Genomic DNA, 24,840 nt, shown 5'->3' with positions numbered 1-24,840 from the left:
CATTACTGTTTTATGAAAACTGGGAATGTTATCTTCAAAAATCCCATGTGTCCCCTTAACCCTGCGGAGATCACTTAAAAGTGGAGAAATTTCTGCTTTGTGAGGATTAACACTTCTTATAATGTTCAGTTTATCTAGATAGGATAGTGAGCAAAACTAAGTCCAGATAGTATCCTCTAAGGATGAATATTATCAGTAGACAATGACACGGCAATTGGTAAGGGAGATATTGTAGCTGAGCAGGGTGTGGGTTCCTCTGGTTTCTGATTAGTCTGCTAGTAAGAAGCCTTAGATTGGAGTTTGAGAAGAATTCACCAATATCCTCTGCCTGATCTGGGCAGTAAGATGGTGTTTCCTTTTACTAACTTTGGTCATGATCCGAAAATATCCTGTTAAATATGCTGTAGTGTCAGGATAGGTGCAAATAACCTGTGATCTCATAGCTTCAAGATAAATCACACACCCATAACCCATTTTACATGTAATAACATAGGAAGTTGTAGTGCTAGTATGCAGCTTGGATCAAATAAAATTAAGGGAATGTGATCATTACTGAGAACTACATATATAAATATTATTACCACTATTAGTGCACAGGGAGGATCATGGATAATGTCACACAGGGTCTCATTCAGTTATTGAATCACTATGGTGACTTCCCTTGTACTGATATATAGGAATCACCAGACAGCGTGGGGGGAGGAGACTGGTCAGATCTCTGGGCTGGTAGCTCACTATGATATGATGTGAGGAAGAGAACAGAAGTCTAATAGGGGCTGATGGCTCCTGACTCCCCCACTGAGCAAATACTTGTTCTTCATTAGTTTGTACAGACAGAGGAGGAGGTAGAATAAGAGATTGATGTAGTACTCACCTGTGCGGATATCTGTAGGGATTTCCTGTTGATCATCCCTCACATACGTCTCTTCTTCTCCCTTTATATCTTCTGCCTTAATATCAGTCAGAATATCACCCTATATCACCCACAAAGCAATAAAATACTACTTTAATGTCTGATTACATTATTTGAGATTAGCCAGAAGAATATCAGTGTATAACACAAACACACAGCTGTCCTACAGATCATATAGTGAACAGTCACTTTGGTATTTGGCGAGACCCTAAAACCTACCTACCTGATAGTCTTGTGGGATATTATGATTTTCCCCTGTACAATCCTGTGAAAAAAGTGGACAGAGACATCCATCTGGGGTGTTTCTGTTACTGGATCCATCTGTAGGAGACACATTGTGATTGAATACATTGTTTTAATGCAATTTATTGTGTGTATCTAGGTAGCCCTCAAAACGGCATTTTCCTTTACAATAAAAAATACTCTACTCTTACCCCATGACATGAGGGTCTGGTGATTCTCCATCATCACGTCCTTGTACAGAGCCTTGTGTCCTTCTAAATACTCCCACAGCTGCATGGAGAAATAGAGAGTGACATCCTCACACCTTATGGGACCCTGACACACAATGATACAGTCATCACCCAGATACATCCCCTGGTGTTACTGTATAATGTCCCATTCCCAGCAGTCACCTCTCCAGTCAGCAGCAGAATGATCTTGTGGGTTAGTTGCAGGATCTTATGATCATTGTTATTCTGATGTATCTGTAAGTGAGGTGGAGGAACTGTGACTTGGGCAGGATTCTAGGTCCTGCTCAATCTTTCTGGCACACGGAGATGGCTACTGAGTATCACAAGCTCATCAGATGTCTTCTTCACTACTATGTACTCCTGTGTATTGACAGATACATCAATAAACAAGTAAATGGAAAAAAAACAGCAATTAAGAGTTGTTATTTTTAAAGGTTAATTGTGCAAAAAAATCTAATTTTAAAAAACAATGTCTTTCCTATATGTAACAGTTTCCAAGAAAGGTGGAGTGAATATCTGAGATGGGTGCAGCTCCTGCCACCAATTTGTGTCCTCTGTCTATGGCCGGCTCCCACAGATTAATAACTTTCTTTGGTCAGATTAGTGCAAACAACAAGATGATGTTGCGTTGGGAGCTGGAGGAAAACAGAGGCCTAAGAATAGAAGGTCAACTGAAGATGGCAGGCGCTACAGGAGAGGTAAGTTGTAAGATTCTGATATAACGGTTTCTATAAATGATGTCACACAATCTCTCACCTCTCCAGTCAGCAGGTAGATGATCATCAGGGTGAGATTTAACTTTCGCTGCCCACTGATTAGAGAGGGGCCAAGAAGTGAGATAATGCCTCACTGATCACTATACACAGGTCACCAATAATCCACTGATCAGTATATACAGGTCACACTGGTATCACTCTGGAGTGCTCCCAGTGACAGTCTGCAAATCTTTCTTTCCCTGGGTTAGGTATCTCAATGTTATTTAGATACACACTAGTCCGCAACCCGCAGCTCTGGCAGCTATCTGATGCGGCTCGTCTGGGTGTCAGTGGCAAAGGGGGTGACAGCGCTCTGTCAAAATCTAAAAAAGTAATGGGAGCCGACAGAGGAGAGAGCGCTCCTCCCCCACCGCAGCTCCCTGCTGGCTGAATGACGCTGACGTGACCCTAAGGTCGCGTCAGCATCATTCAGTTGACAGAGAGCGCGCCGAGAAGGAGCAGAGAAGATCCAATACCGAGACACCACCTGCGTGAAGGTAAGTAAATAATAATAATAAAAAAGGGGACCTAGAAGAGGGGGCTACATTATAAAAAAGGGACCTAGAAGAGGGGGCTAAATTATAAAAATAGGACCTACAAGAGGGAGCTACATTATAAAAAATAGGACCTACAAGAAGGGGCTACATTATAAAAATAGGACCTACAAGAGGGGGCTACATTATAAAAAAAGGGACCTACAAGAGGGGGCTGCATAATAACGGTTTTGTGGCTCCCGAGGGTTTCTTTTCTCCGGAAAACGGGTCCAAATGGCTCTTTGGGTGTTTAAGGTTGCCTACCCCTGCACTAGATCAAAACTTTCACAATAATAATCCCTTTACCAATGTGGTATTTGTTTTGGATTTAAAATTACATTATTCACCTATGTGTGATGCACCTCAAAATACTGGTCATACTAGAAGCCACATTATCACTGCCCTTCGCATTGATGTATGAAAATCCTGCTGGCCATGTATATAGCACAGGGTAGGATGAGGCATTTACTGGAGGATAATCATTTAGTCTCTGAAGATTCTCACACACACTGACATTCTCTGTGAGAGTCTATTGTTTAGTAAAACAAGAAGCCCTGACTGACACCCTCAGCTCAGTGAGCTCAGCCCTTTGTTACATGAACATGAAGGAGCTGATTCATTATGGAAAGTAAAGGAGTCCTCTACCAGTCTGCTGTAAATGTATTATATCAGGACACCAGAGGCTGCTGCAACTGTATTACACTAATTACACCACAAACTGTGTTATAATAACAGGGCCCCAGTCAGCTGACACGTATTATACTCACAGGACACCAGAGTCTGCTCCCCCTGTATAATAATGTATAATAATAATAACATAATTACCTGGTGCGGACACAGCAGTCACCTCTCTGATCCCTCCTACTCTAAGGTCACCCGGAAGTTACAATAGATGAACGGATACTTCCGGTGTGTGAAACACAGACCGCAAGTTGAGTGGACCGCACAGCCGGAAGTGGTTGGAAAGCGTTCCACCTGCAATTCTATGTCTGTGTACCGGAAGTGATCTTTCTTCCGTTGTAACTTCCGGGTGACCTTAGAGTAGGAGGAGTCAGAGAGGTGACTGCTGTGTCCGCACCAGGTAATTATGTTATTATTATTATACATTATTATACAGGGGGTGCAGACTCTGGTGTCCTGTGAGTATAATACGTGTCAGCTGACTGGGGCCCTGTTATTATAACACAGTTTGAGGTGTAATTAGTGTAATACAGGTGCAGCAGCCTCTGGTGTCCTGATATAGTACATTTACAGCAGACTGGTAGAGGACTCCTTTACTTTCCATAATGAATCAGCTCCTTCATGTTCATGTAACAAAGGGCTGAGCTCACTGAGCTGAGGGTGTCAGTCAGGGCTTCTTGTTTTACTAAACAATAGACTCTCACAGAGAATGTCAGTGTGTGTGAGAATCTTCAGAGTCTAAATGATTATCCTCCAGTAAATGCCTCATCCTACCCTGTGCTATATACATGGCCAGCAGGCTTTTCATACATAAACATGAAGAGCAGTGATAGGATAACTGTGGCTTCTAACATGACAGTCCATGCTGGGACTTATGGTTCTACTACATCTACAGAGTCACAGATTGTCCAATTCACTATTGGTTAACCCTATTCTTGTTCTCATCGCTTTCTATTGTTGCTTTATTAACCTATTCTTTCCTGTTTGCTTTGCTTTTCTCCCTTAGCTTAATTTTTGTGTTATGTGAGGTGAATATGTAGATATTTTTTGTAATGCTGGGTTAAAAATTTTAGTAAAAGTGCTGATATTTTTGCCACCAACACTAGGACTGCACTTCCACATTGGTGTCCCTTTGTACTATCTTAGAGCTTTTATTTTCTTACCACCTACCAGAGGTTATAAATACTGTTTGGATATATGTACTGTTCTAGTAGGTGGGTAAAGGATTTTCCATCCCAATGAAACTACTGTATTCTAAGGTGCATCACCTATAGGAGAGTAATGGAATTTTAAATCCATAACAGATAATACATTGTTAAGGGGATTGTTATTGTAAAAGTTTTGGTCTAGTGTGCATTTAAATAACATTGGGATACCTGACCCAGGGAAAGAAAGATCTACAGACTGTCGCAAAAATGTTGCTTAAGGATCTCATACCCCACCGGGGCACTCCAGAGTGATACCAGTGTGAACTGTGTATACTGATCAATGGATTATAGGTGACCTGTGTATAGCATACTTGCCAACTCTCCCGGCGAGTGTGGCAATCTCCCGGATCTGCCCACTTCACTAGGAAGTGCCCACTTCCTAGTGAAGTGGGCAGAATTAGCTCCCAAACGCCGCGATTCCCGGTGAATCACAGTGTTTGGCCCCGCCACCGCTGTCAAATGACGCGTTTGTGTCATTACGTCATGGGGGCGGGTCCAAAATAACACACATTTTGGAGTCCCGTGCCCCGCCACGCCCACCTCCCCCGCAGCCTCCCGGAAAAGAAGAATATAAAGTTGGTAAGTATGGTGTATAGTGATCAGTGAGGCATTATCTCACTTCTTGGCCCCTCTCTAATCAGTGGGCAGCTAGGTCACTTATCTCTATCACTTTCTTTAGTTGCTGCACACACAGATAGAAATCTCTTTTATGGCCGAGGTTCCCTCCTCAGCCAGTTACTGTGGTGTATTTCTCTCTTTTTGTGTGTGTGTGTGTGTGTGTGTGTGTGTCTCTCTCTCTGTCTCTGTTTGCCTCTTCCAGACATGCTCAGGTAAAGGTTAAGCTCCCTCCCCTCCCTCCCAGGACCACATCTCCTCTAGATAGCCCAGCTCATGCTTTCCCCATATGTATGTCTGTATGTACAGGGTAATATATCTTTCAAAGAACTGTAACCACCTTGGGGGAGACAGAAGGGGAGAGGTCAGGACAGTGGAGATAGAGGTGGTACTGGAGGCCGAATGAGTGAATTTGTTCACCTATAGAAGAGGTTCATTCAGAAAAGCAGAGGGCCGGGAACAGAGCCTTTTGGGACCCCAAAGGAATGGGAGTGGGGAGATATTAAATCTTATCCTGGAAATCATCTACCTGCTGACTGGAGAGATGAGAGATTGTGTGACATCATTTATAGAAACCATTATATTAGAAACAACTTACCTCTCCTGCAGCTCCTGCCATCTTCAGTGGTCCGGCTACTCTTAGGCCTCTGTTTTCCTCCAGCTCCCAACACAACGTCATCTTGCTGTTTGCACTAATCTGTCCAAAGAAGGTGATTAATCTGCGGGTGCCGTCCATAGACGGAGGACAAAAATTGGTGGCAGGAGCTGCACCCATCTCAGATAGTTACTCCAGTTTTCTTGGAAACTGTTACATATAAGAAAGACATTGTTTTTTAAAATTAGAATTTTTTTTGCACATTTAGCCCCTAAAAATAACAACTCTGAATTGGTGTTTTCTTCATTTAATTTTTTATTGATGTATCCCTCAATACACAGGAATACATAGTAGTGAAGAAGACATCTGATGAGCGTGTGATACTCAGTAGCAATCTCTGTGTGTCAGAAAGATTGAGCAGGACCCAGAATCCTGCCCAAGTCACAGTTCCTCCACCTCACTGACTGATACATGAGAAAAACAGTGATCAGAAGATCCTGCAACTCGCCAACAAGATCATTCAGCTGCTGACTGGAGAGGTGACTGCTGGGAATGGGACATTATACAGTAACACCAGGGGATGTGTCTGGGTGATGACTGTATCATAGTGTGTGTCAGGGTCCTATAAGGTGTGAGGATGTCACTCTCTATTTCTCCATGCAGGAGTGGGAGTGTTTAGAAGGACACAGTGGTCTGTACAAGGACGTGATGATGGAGAATCACCAGACCCTCATGTCATGGGGTAAGAGTAGACTATTATTTATTGTATAAGAATAAGCAGTTTTGAGGGCCACCTAGATACACACAATAAATCACATAAATACAATGTATTCCGTCACAATGTGTCTCCTACAGATGGATCCAGTAACAGAAATACCCCAGAGAGATGTCTTCGTCCACTTTTTTCACAGGATTGTACAGAGGAAAATCATATTATCCCACGAGACTATCAGGTAGGTAGGGTTTAGGGTCTCACCAAATACCAAAGTGACTGCGCTATATGATCTGTACGGCAACTGTGTATGTTTTCTACACTGATATTCTTCTGGTTAATCTTAATTTAATCAGACATTATTGACATAGTATTTTATTGCTTTGTGGGTGATTTAGGGTGCTAACCTGGCTGATATTAAGGCAGAAGATATAAAGAGAGAAGAAGAGACGTATGTGAGGGGTGATCAACAGGAAATCCCTACAGATATCCGCACAGGTGAGTACTACATCAATCTCTTATTCTACATCCTTTTCTGTCTGTACAAACTAATGAGGAACAAGTATCTGCTCAGTGGGGAAGTCAGGAGCCATCAGCCCCTATTAGACTTCTGTTCTCCTCCTCACATCATATCATTGTGAGCTACCAACCCAGAGATCTGACCAGTGTCCTCCCCCCACACTCTCTGGTGATTCCTATATATCAGTACAAGGGAAGTCACCATAGTGATTCAATAGCTGAATGAGACCCTGTGTGACATTATCCATGATCCTCCCTGTGCACTAATATTAGTAGTAATATTTATATATGTGGTTCTCTGTAATGAGTATAGTCTCTTAATTTTATTTGATTCAAGCTGTATACTAGCACTACAACTACCAATGTTATTACATGTAAAATGGGTTATGGGTGTGTGATTTATCTTGAAACTGTGAGGCCAAAGGTGACTTGCACCTATCCTGACACTACAGCATATTTAACAGGATTTTTTCGGATCATGAGTAAAGTTAGTAAGAGGAAACACCATCTTACTGCCCAGAACAGGCAGAAGATATTGGTGAGTTCTTCTCCAACTCCAAGTTGAGGCTTCTTACTAGCAGACTAATCTGAAACTAGAGGAACCCACACCCTCCTCAGCTACAAATCCTCCCTTACCAATTGTCTACTGATAATATTCATCCTAGGAGGAGGATATGTGGACTTACTTTGGCTCACTTTCCTTTCAAGAAAAACTGAACATTACATGAGATGTGTGTTGTGGAAATTTCTCCACTTTGATTGGATCTCCGTAGGGTTAAGGGGGTGGTACATTGAATTTTTGAAGATGAAATTCCCTGTTTTCATAAAATAGTAGTGGTACATATAATTGCTATCCACACTACTCGCCCACATTTTGATGAGTTGGATATCTGTACAGACAGAACAGTATTTGGTTGTTTGGGTTTGTGAGGATTTTAGATGACTGTTTAGCTCTTTTACCGCACCAGCTGGGTGGTTTGCCTTGAGACGGCCTTATGTACCACCAGCGTGGCACATCTGTTACCTCTGTGGGTATGAAATTGCCATGGTAAAGTAAAACTTACTTTTTTGGTGAATGTACAATACTCAGATGGATGCACATTCAGTGACAAGTACCAGTGGGTTTACCGCACCAATCCTAATGCACATCCATATCTGAAAGCTACTTATAGTCCGCTTACTCCCGGAACTCTGTCCCGGATACTGGGCAATGATCTTCAATCCTTTAACAGCAAGGTAGGGACCAAGCACAATGTATTCCCACTTTTAAAAGGCTCATAAAGTTGTAAAGTTCACAGACTCTAAAAGTTTCATTCACCAGCATGATTTCCTTATAAATGTCTAGTCCAATAAAAACTGTAAGTCCAGTACTGTCCAAGAAGAAGACTCCTGTTAGTAGGACGTCTGGTTCCTATGCTGGTATGTCTTCAGCAGGGTTGGTGCTAGAAGGCACCTGATTAGCAGAGGGACTGTCACCTTTCACATAAGTAGTAGCAGGTCCCCTGCGGTGACTTTGGTAAGTGGGAATTGAAAAAAGAGCATAATCTCCCTGATATCTGAGCATCTTGAGCTGCCCACAGATTTAACCCGTTACAGTATTTGTAGGTGAATTCATGCTCTTGAGAGACTGGCACCAGCACAATATGGCCAACTGCTAGTGAAGGAAGTCTCGCAGAGTTCTGTGCCTGCGGTTGACACTGACTTGGTGTTTCTGGTCTGCTGAGTACCCTGATGAATTTAAGTAAAGGTGTCTCTTTAAAAAGACAAGATGTAGAGTCTTATCGTTGGCTACAGAATCCACCTGGTGACCTTTATGGATTATGTGCAATAAATCATTAAACACATATAACCTAATCTACAACATGAGAGGATGCCAAGCAGGCTAAACCTTTATTTCCAAGTAGCCACTAGCCATATTTCTTCCTAAATCTATGGATATGGAAGGCTTGAACCCTTCCTATTGATCATCTTTAAACCCCTGTTAACCAGATGACCACTACAAATGACTGAGATTGACTGAGCAAACAGCTTGTTTCAGGTTAGCAGATATAATAACGTGAAACATGATATATGGAGGTTCTAGTTTTGCAGCAAAAGAGGAGATCATGTACTTGGTGAGATGGGGGAGTTCACTCACCTTCAGCATTTTCCTCCATACTATCAGGCAATGAAGAGAAGTACCTAACATTGGGGGCTCCATTTTAAGCCCCTAGTATCCTACAGAGTCGGTGACCGTCATTCTACAACTACCAACAGACCTCCCTTATTTACAGCTGCTTAGAATTTCCTATCAATTTATTTATTATTAACAGTTTTATGTATGGTATCTACATATTGCACAATGCATTACAGAGAATATTTAGTAATTCACATCAGTCCCTGCCTCAGTGGACCTTATAGTCTGTTCCCTACCGCACAGATACACAAACACACACACTAGGATTCATTTTGTCAGAAGCCAGTTAACCTATCAGTATGTCTTTGTGAGATGAAACTGGACCATCGGAGGAAAACTACATAAACACGGGGAGAACATACAAACTCCACATAGATAGTGCCCTTGTCAGAATAGAACCCATGACCACAGTGCTGTGAGGCAGCTCTGCAAACCAATGTTACTGCATAGGTGACACTGCGACACCTTTTGGCATTACTACATGTGCAATGGTACAGGGTGAGAGCAAGTGATCAACTACTTACAGACACAGGGAAGTGATTCATCTGAAATTGGAGAGTGGGTACAAATCACGCAATTTGGATAATTCCCTAGCTTGGCAAGCCGATAAGTCATGTCTATAAGAGCATTATCTCAGTTATCTAAATGTTTATGTAGCTCCCTCCTTCCCCCGTTCCATGATATTTGCCGTGATGCAAACCACAAGATCACCAGAAGAGGGCACACAAGCCACTTCCAGGCCATTATTCAGCAATAGGAATCGACCTGCGGGAAGAGAAATATACAGGATTATCTGTTATTTCTAGTAACACTATGTATCACCTAGACCTGAAGCTATTATTTCTCCTATATTCTTTTACTTTTATGTTCTTCAACTATACATCCTGTCTGATATTCACTGGTTTTCTGTACTCCGTAAACTGAATCAGGTACCACTACCACTAATTGCACTGGCAATTGGCTGAGTGTAGGAGGTGACTTTTATAGTCTGCAGAGGGAGCTAATGGTGGATGAGGTCAGGTGCTCAGAATAAGCAGGATGTAGGAAAATGTCTCACCCAAGAGGGCAGCCTCCAGTACTGTAGGCAGAAGTCACGCTTTGTCCCAGGACTTAGAATGCTGCACTCTGACAGGGGTGAGATGCCCAGTGATATGATACCGCCGAGTGGCGTAAAAAGGGGCCTAGACCGCCAATCATGACATCTATATTTTTACTCCAGTTTTCCTTAACCCTTTTTATTGATAAATAAAAGTGAGAAAATTCACTACGTGCTCTTCCTTTCTCTTCTCATTTAACTTCTTTGAGGATCAATATAGGACCAATGGAAAGTCTTCTTTTCTTCAATAAGATTGACATCAGATCCAACAGGCATGTATATTTCAAAAGTCAAGTAAACATCTTCACAAAAGGGGAAATCTCAGAGAAGATTTCCACTTAATTGGTGCTGCTTTCATGTTTCAAACCATTTGGAGGCGTTTTTACTTTTTTCTGCACACACATACCACAAGGTGGTGTTTTCTTGTCTTTTTATGTTGTTTTGTTTCTTTTTCACTTCCTTAGTTTGACAGATAATTTAGACACCAATATTTGAAGTACCATTGTATTATTTAGATTTACTGCACTACATATATTATTTTTCATTTTTCACACATACTCCGGAGATTCATATGGATTGTTGCATAGACTAATGTCACCATCCTTATCATTTATTATTTTTGTTGTTTATTCTATATGTGGATATTGTGTAGCATCCATCGAGGTGAATTATTGCTTTTTCGTTGTATATGTTTCATTGTGACGTATAGTGATATCCCTTTGTCCTTGTGTAAATTGCCACTGACACAAAGGGACAGCGATCCCTTGGCTTCATTACACAAATATTGAATATCAATAGCTGCTGCTTGAATCTGCCTCACTGTCAATATGGATTGGGAACATTCCACCAACACCCAGTATCATGTGTCTTCCAAACCTTGCTCCTCCCTACTGAGAGCAGTATAATGGCCAGGTTTAGATGATTCAGGTGGGGCTGTGGGTGTTACAGGGGTGTAATCTTACACATCACTAGTTGCCACCTTCTTGGGTGCCCCCCCTGGCATCTTCCTCTCATCTCTCAGTCCCATCTATCTCTTTAACAATTCAGTTGTAGCAATTCCATCTATCTCGATTTGGCACACCAGCATTAACATGTCCAAAAACATTTATCCACGTGTCACTTTTAATCTGTTGAAGGCTGACTCTCTGCCTCCCTCTGAAAATCTCTTCTCTCTACGAGACAGTGCTGTTTTTTATTATATTTCTCCAACTAATAACTGACTCATCAGTGAAGCAACAAGAAACACAGGACTACCAGTGGGCTTTGTACTCGGCATAGTAAAAAAAAAAAAAAAAAAGCTGCTTTCAATTGGGGAGGGGAAGTGGTTAAAAGCTTATTACACATTACTGAAGTAAAAGGAGATACATCAAGACCATCCCATTCAGTCTGCACAGAATACACACCCAGCTCTGGTGATGGATTTCAAGTAACCCCATTCCTACATCGCAGCTCAAGCAATCTCTGTATCCCTTGTCCCAACTCATACCATGCATTCATATCAATAGAGTGGACTTTAAACAAATCACTACAGTCTAATACATTTACGCAGTTTATACAAAATAAACCACCCCTAACACAGCACAAATGCTAACCAGTACAATTTCAGTAGCAGAAATTTTAACTGTCATTAATTGCAATGGCACACCCCACTTCTGGTACCAAATGTCACAGGATGGACATTAACTTTTATGTTCTGGCGTGAGATTACATTAATTGACAGACAACACTTGTAAATAGACAATACAAATGTTTATTATAAAGGATACATATAAAATAAGTACCTGATTGCTGAGAAATGTGTTGATCTGAGGAGTCCCGTTGCTTGATCGCACTCAGTAAATTCAGGATAATTTGTTGGACACAGCTTTCTCAACATTCCAACTGAAGCCAAAACTATCTGGGTGTTGGCTGTCTAATACAACTCTGCATCCACACCCCTTCTACTCCCCCCTGAGACTAGTTAAAACATGTTCTGTTCTGGACATATAGAAATATCTTTGTACTAAGAAGGATCATTATATGTATCATCTATGAAAAGGGGGGCTTGCATTATGTATATGTCGGTGATAGTCAGTATATCGATGCTGACTACACCGACAACACTTACCACGACCTCTTCAGTCCGGACGGCTGCTTCCCAACGTGGATCGATGACTCGTCTGTGAAGCGACTTCAGCCAATCACGATAAAAGAAGACACCGTCGTCTTCATTCATCGTGATTGGCTGTAGTCGCTTCGCAGACGAGTCGTCATTGATCGATGTTGTGGTAAGTGTTGTCTGTGTAGTCGGCACCATTAAGCCGTACCGTACTCATATATGTTATAGGTTGCTTAGTTTATAGGTTGCTTGGGTACAGACAACATCTGACCATCACACCTAAACAATGTATTCAGTCACTGTGTGTCTTCTACAGATGGATCCAGTACCAGAAATACCCCAGAGAGATGTCCCCGTCGTCTTTATTCACAGGATTGTGCAGAGGAAAATCCCAGGATCCCACAGCAGTGTCAGGTAGATGGAATTTATGGTCTTACAAAAATACCAAAATGACTTTTCACTATATGATCTATAGAACAACTGTGTATGTCTACTACATTGATATTATTCTGTATAATCTCAATTAATAAAATAAGACATTATTAAAGTGTTATTTTATTGGTTTTTTTTGTTACTTAGGTTGAAGATCTGACTGATATTAAGGAAGAACTTATAGACGGTGAAAAAGAGATGTATGTGAGGGGTGATCAGCAGTGTAAGGAGGAGGAAATCCCAACAGATATCAGCACTGGTGAGTAATAAACACTAAATACAGAAAAAGTGACATTCTCCTTCTTCAGACACTACCACAATCACTTGTTTTTCTTGGAGTTTTCTGTGGTGCAGTGTAGGTTGGTGTGGTGATGTGTTGTTTCTGTTGCCGTATGGATGTACTAATATTTGAATTTGCTTTATCTTGATGTTGCTCTTGTTAGTTCGGTGGGTTGGTGTTCTTGGGTGTGTTTCTTGACTAGGGACCGATGTTTGCTTAGTACATAGAAAAATTGCTTTGGTTATCTTCTGGTGTTTCTAGAGTCCTGTGAAGAGAAGGGGCAGGAAAGAGTGGGGGGGAAGGGGAAGGAGGCTCACCTTAATGGTCTTAGATGGATTGCAAACTACCCAGTTGGTCTGTCCTTCAGCCCCTATTAGACTCCTATTCTCCTCACATCATATCAGTGTGTGCTACCAGCCAAGAGATCTGACCAGTCTCTTCCTCACACTCTTGTGTTTCTCATACATCAGTACAAGGGTCGTTACCATAGTGATTCAATCAATGACCAATGTGATGAGATTGAAGGTATTACCCATGATCCTCCCCATGTAGTAGTACATGTGTCAATACCTATTATCTTCCTTGTGCAATAATTCCTGAATGTTGTATTCTCATTATGTGTAACACTGGTATACTAAAGCAGGTTGTTTCCCGCATATATTCCATGACAACACACACTTTACACAAACTCTACCTTCTCGGACTCAGAACTATAATCTCACACCCATCATTGTACCATAGCTCCCCTCGAATCTCTTAGTTGGATGCTTTGTACTGTTGCTCTTCATCTTCTGACCTGTCTCTGTATCCTGCTCTGCCCTTATGCTTTTTTCCACTTTCTGCTGTTGCCCATCTGTGCCCTGCTCCATTCTCCTACTCAGTCCTAATGCTCTCCTCCGCTGTGTGCCTTCATCATTCTGTGTTGCTATTTCCTACTGTGCTGTATTGCTCTGTCCAGCTGCTCTCCTTCCCTCTCAGTGCTTGTCTACACAGAAGTTTCAGCCTAAATTAGTAGCATTAATCTGGCTATGGGTCCCTGCTGCCTGATGTTGATCAGAGGGACATATAGATTGCTTCACTGTCTTGTTTTGCTACCTAAATGTCCACTTGGTGAACTTTGAGTAGTGTAGTCCAATGGAAAGGATGTGGTGTTAATTTAGCCCATGTTTACTCTACTACCAAAACTCGAACATTTGTGTGTGTGAGGGCAGTGTCTGTATGAGCATTGTGGTTGGACAATGTCACTGGCTAATGAGGCTCCCTGTCCTATGATAGGGGCTGGTCCATGTGTGTGCTTGGGAAATATTATACACCAAACTCTGCATTTTTGCATTGTCATATGTGACTGTGCAATCTGTGTGTCCCTGTGGCTGGATCTATGCAATGTGCTTGGTAATAATGTGTTTTATGCCATTGTATTGTCTGTATAATTACTGTATGTTGTGACAAGATGGGTCTGACAGCCATCATCTTCCTCATCTGTCATTTTAAATACTTAGGATGATAAGATGCTTGTGTTTAGTTGAACATTGGTTTGTTTTATTACCCTCATTTGCTACACAGTCTAACTTTGGAAAAACAATTATCAAGATGGATTTAAGTTTACCAATACTATTCTTAAAACAGGGAGGCTCTCTTACATAACCAGGATTAAGTCAATCAACTGGTTTGAGTACCTATTGAACTGTCATACTCCTAGGTTGCAAAACAGCTGGAGGGAAAACCATGAGGGGATGACAGCTCTCTCCTCCCATCTCCATCTCCGTGGGGGTGGTCTTTCCAGTGTGGGGAATTTTGTCCCTTTTAAAAGACCTGAAGGAGAAACTTATGTGTGTGTCATTTGTTTTGAAACACTATTGGTGTTGGGAGTCGTGGCTTCTGATGTTATGCTAAAGATTTTTGCCTGGGAGTATTGTGGCCTTTGGATTACAAGCTTTTCTTGGACTTGCAGATTTGTTTACACTGCCTGGTTTATTCTATTAATCACGGACATCATCATTTCTCTATGACTTGGACTGGTAAAGAAATTCCATTATCTTTATAAACAATTTGGGGTTATTGAACACTGGGGTGTCACTGGGTGATGGTTGAAGGTAGGTGAGCACTGGATGTTATTTAAAGTATTGTTTGATATTTTTCAGCTATTGTTTGCAGTTATCTGTAATAAAGGTACAGTTGTATCCACACATTTTCTTTGTGTGATCCTGAACCCCTAGATACCAGGATTTTCCTCTGGGTTCCTACACTAACATCCTGGTATCATCACATTTGTACATTTAGAATTGTAATGAAGTGTTCTTCTTTGCAAGTCGAAATTGAACATTTTGAACTCACTTAATGTATGAAAATGTTCTACCCCATGTCTTATTACCATACATCATTTTATTTCCAGCAGATGGACACAAAAGCTGGAATACCTCAGAGGGATATCTCGTTTTGTCTCCAGATTATAAAATAGAAGATGAAAACATCATACAAGATTTTCCAGGAGGAAAACCCATTACTCCAAATATACATCAATTACTTCACAGTGCACATATATCATCTGACCCGTCTAATCATGAGGCATGTTTTCCTAATCACTCAGATATTGAAACACCTACTACACCTCATACTGGCAATAGAATATTCCCATGTTCTGAATGTGGAAAACGGTTTACAGTTAAATCCAGACTTGTTAACCATCAGAGACTTCACACAGGTGAAAAACCATTTTCATGTTCTGAGTGTGGAAAACGGTTTACAGTTAAATCCAGTCTTGTTATCCATCAGAGAATTCACACAGGTGAGAATCCATTTCCATGTTCTGAGTGTGGAAAACGGTTTACAGTTAAATCCAAACTTGTTAACCATCAGAGAATACACACAGGTGTGAAACCATTTCCATGTCCTGAGTGTGGAAAATGCTTTTCAGATAACAAACATCTTGTTAGACACCACATAACTCATACAGGTGAAAAACCATTTCCATGTTCCGAATGCGGGAAATGTTTTCCATATAAATCAGATCTTGCTAAACATCAGAGAATTCACACAGGTGAGAAACCATTTCCATGTTCTGAGTGTGGGAAGTATTTTACATATAAATCAGATCTCGCTAAACATCAGAGAAGTCACACAGGTGAGAAACCATTTCCATGTTCTGTGTGTGGGAATTGCTTTCCAGATAACACAAGTCTTGTTAGACACTTCCTAATTCATACAGGTGAGAAACCATTTCCATGTTCTGAATGTGGGAGATGTTTTATGTATAAATGCAGTCTTGTTAAACATCAGAGAAGTCACACAGGTGAGAAACCATTTCCATGTTCTGAGTGTGGGAAATGCTTTTCAGATAAGACAAGTCTTGTTCAACACCTCATAATTCATACAGGTGAGAAACCATTTCCATGTTCTGAATGTGGGAAATGTTTTACATCTAAATTCAATCTTGTTAAACATCAGAAAATTCACACAGGTGAGAATCCATTTTCATGTTCTGAGTGTGGAAAACGTTTTACGGTTAAATCCAGACTTGTTGAACATCAGAAAATTCACACAGGTGAGAAACCATTTCCATGTTCTGAGTGTGGGAAACGGTTTACGGTTAAATCCAGACTTGTTAAACATCAGAGAATTCACATAGGTGAGAATCCATTTCCTCATTCTAAATGTGAAAATAGTTTTACACACAGACTAGCTCTCTTAAAACATCAGATAATAAACACATAAGAAAAGCAATTTCCATGAGCTATTCCCTCGCATCACTCCTTCCTTCTCCTTCCTCTCCCATCCATGCCCACCCAAATCAGCACCATCTCCACTTCTCTCCCACATGTTGCTCCCATTCATTCCATTCCCTACTGGCTGACGGGTCCCCTTGTAGTTCTGTTTCTCTTCCAATTCCAACCCTCTGTCCCTGTCTTGCCCCTTGTTTAATATCATACACACCCTTGCAGTCCAGCAACTTCAACAACCTCATCCACATCTCTCCTCTATCCTGTGGTCTCTGGAATGTCAGGTCAGTGTGTAACAAATTGGTCTGTATCCTTCAACTCTTTATCTCCAGATCCATCATCCTGCTTACCATCACTGATACCTGGCTAACCCCTGTGGACACAACCTCTCCTGCAGCTCTCTCTTTCAGGGGCTTGTCCTTCTCCCACATACCCAGACCTGGGGCCCGACAAGTTGGTGGCGGTGGTATACTTCTCTTACCCTGTTGCTCTTTCCAGGTTCTTCCCTCTCTTTCTCCTCCTTTTGAGGTATACTCCATTCGCCTCTTCTACTCGGTCCACCTTCATGTTATTGCTATCTACCATCCTCCTGGTCCCATCTCTCAATTCCTTGATCATTTTGCCATGTGACTCCCTAAATATATATTCTCTGATCTTTTCTCTCTCATCTTGGGGGACTTTAATATCCCTATAGACAAATCCTCAGACCCTGCTGCTTGCAGACATTTCTCCCTCTCTTTCTCCCTCTCTTTCTCCCTTGTTCTCTCTCAATGGACCTCTCCCTCCTACGACAGTGGCTACTTCCTTGATCTTGTATTTTCACACCTTGGTACTGTATCCAACCTCATCATTTCACCTTTCCGTCTCTCTGGCCACCATCTCCTCACTTTTAGCATCTTCCCCATCCTGTAAGACTACTCTCATAGGTGTAACCTTGACACTAATGATTCTACCGCATTCTCCTCCTCCCTGGTCTCATTACTCTTTCCTGCCCCAATGAGGCTGTCACCTTCTATAATCATACCTTTACCACTTCTCTCTCTCGCCCGGCTTTCACCGTCAAGTTTCATCGGTCACCGCCTCAACGGTATCGCTCCAAACTTACCTGTTCTCATCAAAAATGCTCCCATAGTGCAGAATGGCTCTGAAGAAAGTCACGCACTCATGCTGACTTTCTTCACTTCAAGTTCATATTCGCCACTTACAGTTCGGTCCTTTCACTCCCTAAATAATCCTTCTATAAGGCTCTCATTTCCTCCCAGTCCTCCAACACCTGTCGCCTTTTTGCAACCTAAAACTACCTCCTGTCCCCTTGCCCACTCCACTTCTCACTCTCTGGTATTGACTTTTTTTACCCATTTCACCTCCAAAATTGAATCATTATGTCAAAACATCTCCCAGCAGTCCCTTCTTGCCCCACCAGGTCCCCCCTCCCACCCTCCTCTGTGGCCACTGTCTCCTCATTGTCACTAACACTTCCTAGCCCACCCTCCTTCACTCCGATATCTGCAGATGAAGTCCACACCCTTCTCTCCTCACCCCCCTCCACTTGCCCACAGGACCCCATCCATCCCAACTATTCTGCACCCTCTCTCTTGAGGCCTGCGCCCACGTTCTCAACCTATCCCTCTCCTCTGTAATCTTCCCTTCATCCTTTAAACATGCTCTCGTCTTCCCTATACTGAAAACGCCATCTCTTGTTCTTGTCTCACTCTCTAATAACTGCTCTTCTCCCTCCTTCCTTTTGCCTCCAAACATCTTGAATGTGTTTTCTACAACTGTCTCGGCTCTTATCTCTCTTCTCACTCACTTCTTGACCTACTCCAATCCCATTTTTAGTCCCTTCACTCCACCGAATCTTCCCTCACTAAGGTCACTCATGAGCAGAGCCCTTTTTCCTTGTGTTCTCCCTCTAATTTTCCAACACCCTCTGTACCTCTTGGCCTGCTTCCTTAGCCCTGTTTTCTTAAGCTTAGGTCTACTTCACACTGGTCACTACCATCACTCTCACTCACTGTCCCATAAATAATTTGATCTGCAGTACCATGTTACCTGTATATATATTCATTCAGTATGTCTGGTATATCGTATTTTGTTCTTCATGCGTCATGTAATGTGTTATTGATCACTGTTTTCTGTCTATGTCATGTATGATGCTGGAGACCCTTTGTGGCGCCTTATAAATAAAAGATAATAAATACAGAATGTTTACTGATAATATCATCATCACTAGTTATTTATATAGTGCCTCTACAATATCTGGATATTCTATTTCTTTAAGAATTATTCATTTAGTGCAATCATCAAAGATAGTACAGCTGAACAGAATGCCACAGTGCTGATAGCTCCCGCGCAAGAACCTTTGGCTGGGGTAGCTGTAAGAGACACACACCAAGTTTGGTCAAGCCTCTTGGTCCTGAGAGAACTGGTAGCGAGGTACAAGTTGAAGTTAAAGGATTGCATTAGGTAGAATAGCGATGGACGATGCCAATGACAACGGATTGAAGAAAGTAGAACAGAGTGGTACAGTCAACAAAACAAATTTTCTTAAAAACACAAGCAGGAAAATCCAAAATAAAACTTTCCTTGTGCCAAGTTTTGGTAGAACTGAGGGACTTTATAAAGGCTAGAAAGAGGTGGGATAAATTGTTCTGATTGGCTTGACCTTTTCACTGAATAGCTGATTGCAGGGTGGTTAAAGCTGTACAGTGGTCCAGGTAAGGGGACTGGCTAGATTGCTGTTCTTAGCAGTGTGCTGATTACAGGAATTGAGAGAAGGTGTTGTAGCTGTCATAGGGAATAGTTATCTGACTGTTTTCATCTGGAACTAGTGTTGTGAATCCTCACAGACACAACAGAACAATTCATTTATACCCCTCTGCTTATCTTAACTTAGTAAACATAGGTGAGGATACTGGGTTTATCTTGCCCAATTTTACCCACTGAAAATAGTCAGATAACTATTCACTATGACAGCTACAAACACCTTCTCTCATTTCCTGAATGGCTGTCTGTTAACGGGCTGTTATAGAGCTGTCCCTTCTCATCTCAATACATCCCTTGGTCCCCTGCTGGGCTGACTCCAAAGTGTCTGCTGAATACAACCTTAGACAATGGAGGCATACTCAGGTTATTTGAAGAGAAATGATTAAATGACACTCCCAGTATTAACACCTTACAAGCTTTTCAGCCAGACCTAGCTTTCATCTGATCAGGACGTCCTGTAGCGACAGGGGGGAGAGGTGAAAACAGCTATAGCCCACTCATCTGTATCCTGGACACCACCTGATCCTTACCCATAACCCATCTGGCTTCAGTTTGAAAACAATGAATAACAGCTTCACTGTAATATCAACAAGATACAATAACAATATACATTTTTTTACAATGAGTAACCTATAGTGAAAAGTACAATGTCCCCTTATCCACATGTAATTAGACATTGCAGTTGTACTCAGGCGAGCTGGGGAACAAAAAATTACATGTTGTTATGATCCACATTTTGTTAGAAATGAGGGACAGGCTGGTTAAGGGGATATCAAACTCGTTTCGTGACATCATATAAGGACCAAACAATACATTGTGCAACTTAACACCTCTGAAGAGGGATGTAGTGCCAAAAACGGATGCATCTATCCTTCAGAGGATTAAATTACACACACAAGAAAAAAATGACTCTACCAGTGATTAACACTATTATGAAGATTACATTAACCTTACCACTGCAAGTTCTATTACTAAACCAGTAACCCTTTAATTGCCTTTCCACATGTTAACCTAGGGGTTTACCACTTTAGATCTAAGCGGGCCAACTATGCATTTTGTGGCAAGTAACCTAGGGCATTATTGCCAACATTTTACACAGACCATTAGTCATTTACAGGAAAGAGTTAAATCTCCCAGGTTCCAGCCATCACAAACTCAGCCCATAACATCCAACCTGGTGACTGGATCTTTGTCAAAGGTACTTGTGTAAATGTATGACCTGCCAGAGCCTGGCAGGAAGTGAGGTCACTAGCTAGGCATGCTGGAAAGTTCCTGTTCTCTGTTCTGCATTATAGTTATATATGTTTTGCTGAGTAAATACGTTATGTTTCACTCCTGAGAGTTGTAGCTCCAGTCTTTCTACACCCACATCTACATGGTGTCAGAAGTGGGATACATTGCTCAAGGTCTCCACCTCGTTAACCCTCTCATGTTTGATGAAAACATCGCTGACAGCTGGCTCCAGTCAGGAAGGAATGGAAAGTATACTCCACCGCTGGGCTATCTGAGAAGTCCAAAAAGGGACAAGCGTATACTGTACTAAATCTGGCTGGTGCAGAGGCAGCAGATAAAGCAGACACATTTAAAATAGATTTGGTTTAGGGAAAACAGCGCTGCTCTGAAATGTGTAAATATTTTATTTTACCCGTGTTATGTTTATCGTTATATCTCATTATATCTATGCAGGTACATAACCCTGCCAGTCACTGCGTCCTCTCACCCTGATAATGTTACCTAACATCCAGCCTGTGCGTTCCACCGACTTCCGGCCTGTGCATTCCACCCGACTCCCAGGCTGTGCAGTCCACTTGACACGGTGAAGTGTCTAAATCCCCTTCAGCATAGGTACCTGGTACATTCACTACATGGGAAATAGCACACCCAGTGTAAGACCGCTAAATTCCCTTCACTGAAGGTACTTTTTTGGCCCCCTGCTGGCCAAGTCATGAATTGGAGAAGGGGATTTAGCCAGCTCAAAGTGATGTCTAAATCCCCTTCAGCGTAGGTACCTGGTACATTCACTGCATGGGAAATAGCTGACGTAATTTTGTGTTAAAAGGCATTTAGTCAGCCCACATGAAAATGGCTATTTCCTTACTTCTAGAATCCACTTTTCCTTTTATATTGTATTAGTTTACCTCAGACAGCTGCAGTCATTTTTAGTGATAGGATTCAGCTACCTCACGCTAAAATTATTAATTACCTCCATAATGACTTTTTCATTTAAATTGTGCTATTTTACAACAAAGCGCAGGTCGTTTTGAGTGATGGGATTTAGCTAGCTTGGACTTATGTCTCTAGCTTCCCTTCAGCGTAGGAACCTGGCACATTCACTGCATGGGAAATAGCATTTAGTCAGCTCTTAGCCACACTTGTACTGTATTATATTACTGAGGTTGTTTTTGGTGATTGTAGTATGAGTACTAAATAACATGAAAATGGATAGTATAATATGTGCATTTTGTCTTGAATTTGTTTCCAAGTCACCCGAAAAAAAATGTTTTAGCCATTTATTTTTTATTTAGAAAATGTATATATTGGACAACCTTTTAAGAGTTAATTTCTCTTGTGGTTACTCATTAATGATTCATATGGATGTGTATAGATCTAGAAAACAAGATAATTGATCCTCAGACCCAAGCAGTGATGACCAATCTCTTGGAAGGGGTTAAACAAACATTCTATCAAGAACTTTCTAAAGTTGTTAACGATTTCAAAACTGATCTAACTTCATTAGGCAACAGAACGGACACACTGGAGACAAAAACCGCTCTCAAACTACGATCGACAACAAACTTGCCCGTTTTCGTAATGAAATTGAAGCCTTGAAAGAGAAGCAGGAACATTCTGAGAACCGGTCCCGCAGCAACGATATTCGCAATGTTGCTCAAGAAGTCTTCCCTTTCTCAAAGGCCTTTTTCTACATATTCTTCCAGATCTTACTGACACTGACTGTCTAATGGATCGTGCCCACAGAACCCTACGGGCTTGTCCTGCCAATGGTCTACCTCCTTGAGACATTATTGTCCGCTTGCATTATTGTCGCACAAGGGACGGTATTCATCATTAAGAAACTTCGCTTAAACCTGTGGATTATAATTTACCCCATTGGGTTCTGTATATCATAGAGTCAACTACAAAGCATCTAACCTGAACAAGCTGGATTAATCCTCGTTGCATCTCTGCTGATTTATGTCTGATAAGTATAATCGTTATAATTGCACTAAAGGTATTGTGTTGATTTATGTTTGCATATTGTTGAACCAAGACCAGGTCCGCACATTTGTATGTGAACATGCCCACAATATGGCAGGTATCTGATATGGATGATCAAAAATGTAGCTAACTTATTTCAATAATTTTTGTTTTAGGTATCCAAAAACAGAAGAGACTGCAGGGAGAGTTTCTAAAAAAGGAATAATGCAAGATAGGAATTGTGAACATAGAGAACTTACTGTTATTTATAAGGGTTAACCCATCACATAATTGTGGGGAATAAGGGATAAATAATAACTGCAGTGTAAATATGTTCTATCAAATAAATCCATTGATAAGTTCAGCTACAGTGTTAAATGTGAGGACAGAAAGTCTGATGTAAATGTATTGGAGGACTTTGCACATTCCAGTATGAGAAGATAGGAGTATCACCTATGGCAGCTTCAAAGGGCTCTTGCTGTGAGATATATCCTGACACAAGTTAGTTTTTGGACTCCTGAATAGACCTTGTGGGGCCGGTCACAGCTGGACATCCTTGCGGCCCAAGACAGCATGTTGAAGGTCTATACAGGTATATAGAAATATGAGCTTCAAAGGAAAATGTCTTCATAGTTCATATTTTGGGAAATTCGGGTTGAACTCCATACTGAGGAGCAGAAATCACACCAGGGTTGTGAATGACAGGTACAGGTAGTATCCAGGAACAGCTAAAATCACATATCTTTGGGAAAGGTATGGCACATTGTCAAAATTTCATCATGTTTGGTATCAAAAGATGGACAAAGTCATAGGGGATTTATTAAAAATGAAATTGGGTCTGTGTGACGCTCCACAGAAAAGTTAGGTCACATAGTAGAATTGGTTAGTAAATCAGACAACATGCAAATTGTGATTGAAAAAAGTGTGACAGGCCACAACCCCCTAGCGGTAGAAAGAGGTGTGGAAGTGTCATTAACAGGCTGAGACCAGGTACAGCAAATTGTCAGACTTTTTGGGAAATCAATTCACACTGATAAGCTGTCCATCTTCCAAGCCAATTTCCCTTGGCCAGAAAAGGCAATTCACGTAACTTCCATTCTGAATGTAACCCCTTTTATTTTAAACTGTTTTGCTTGTTGTCTTAATCTATTAATTGTTTATTCATTATTTTTTATATCTATATGCCCTGTACTTTTGTATATTAAATCTATAATTTAATATGTTGCGTCCTTCATACTCTAACGAATCCATTAGCCTGTAGTAGAGATAGCTCGATCAAGTTAACTCTTGGAATGCCAGTGTGTGATTTGTTGATACATTTGATTAATAAGCTGTGTGTGCTTGCATTTACATTTGTGTAACAGTCTGGAGGTGTGAAGAGGTAACCATGTACTTGCTGGTGTGGGTCTTGCTAGTCTGTGGATAGCTATAAGCCTGTGTGCCAGTGTGGAACAGTATATTGGGGTCCTATTGCCAGTATTCAATAGGTGGTGGCAAACCTGAAGTGTCTGGGGGTGTGAGAGCGCAGTGTTTGGGGGCGATTCATTAGATCTATAACCTGTGTGATAGGTGGAAAGAGACTGCGGGCTGAAATCGTGTGTGACCTCATACAGCAAACACCCCAAAGTCACGGCAACTGGGAGCGTGTTCTTGACAGGAATCAAGAAATAAAGGCATATAATACGCAATTGTAAGTAAATAGAAAGAGAGAGACAGAGAGAGTCACATTGAGATTGTGAGTGTTCATAGCATTGTGTTGACTTGAATTGATTTCCCTCCACAAAGTAAATCATTGTTCATCATCATCATCAATTATATAGCCCCACTAATTCCGCAGCGCTGTACAGAGAACTCACTCACATCAGTCCCTGCCCCATTGGAGGTTACACTTTAAATTCCCTAACACACACACACACACACACACACAGATAGACTATGGTCAATTTGATAGCAGCCATTTAGCCTACTAGTATGGTTTGGGGTTTTTTTTTGGAGTGTGGGAGGAAACCGGAGTACCCGGAGGAAACCCACGAAAACACGGCTCTTGTGGCTATACGGTACATAGATGCGCATTTTC

The 24,840-nt window shown here is 41.5% G+C and overlaps 3 protein-coding genes across 5 annotated transcripts in view; 1 reads left to right on the top strand and 2 right to left on the bottom strand.

Moving 5' to 3' along the window:
- The window catches only part of LOC142159846 (uncharacterized), a 152,776-nt gene extending 149,219 nt beyond the window's left edge, over nt 1-3,557 (bottom strand). The window contains exons 1-4 of the mRNA XM_075214647.1: nt 3,500-3,557; nt 1,348-1,746; nt 1,137-1,234; nt 875-974 (exon numbers count right to left, since the gene is read on the bottom strand). Coding sequence (XP_075070748.1) covers nt 875-974; nt 1,137-1,234; nt 1,348-1,507 — 358 coding nt within the window. The 5' untranslated portion in view covers nt 1,508-1,746; nt 3,500-3,557. The remainder of the gene's footprint in view (nt 1-874; nt 975-1,136; nt 1,235-1,347; nt 1,747-3,499) is intronic.
- Nucleotides 1-19,009, top strand: part of LOC142159849 (uncharacterized) — a 408,399-nt gene extending 389,390 nt beyond the window's left edge. The window contains exons 1-7 of one of the 2 annotated variants that reach the window (XM_075214653.1): nt 6,082-6,312; nt 6,437-6,515; nt 6,629-6,726; nt 6,884-6,983; nt 12,691-12,788; nt 12,954-13,065; nt 15,479-19,009. In XM_075214653.1, coding sequence (XP_075070754.1) covers nt 6,482-6,515; nt 6,629-6,726; nt 6,884-6,983; nt 12,691-12,788; nt 12,954-13,065; nt 15,479-16,797 — 1,761 coding nt within the window. In that variant the 5' untranslated portion in view covers nt 6,082-6,312; nt 6,437-6,481 and the 3' untranslated portion in view covers nt 16,798-19,009. Of the gene's footprint in view, nt 1-6,081; nt 6,313-6,436; nt 6,516-6,628; nt 6,727-6,883; nt 6,984-12,690; nt 12,789-12,953; nt 13,066-15,478 lie in introns of those variants that run through there. The other variant, XM_075214654.1, reaches the window with a different exon arrangement.
- Nucleotides 1-24,840, bottom strand: part of LOC142159791 (uncharacterized) — a 1,176,369-nt gene that overhangs the window by 21,370 nt on the left and 1,130,159 nt on the right. The window lies entirely within an intron of this gene.

This window comes from Mixophyes fleayi, chromosome 6 (genome assembly GCF_038048845.1).
Source record: "Mixophyes fleayi isolate aMixFle1 chromosome 6, aMixFle1.hap1, whole genome shotgun sequence".
Lineage (NCBI taxonomy): Eukaryota > Metazoa > Chordata > Amphibia > Anura > Limnodynastidae > Mixophyes > Mixophyes fleayi.
This window is presented reverse-complemented; position numbering and strand designations above follow the sequence as displayed.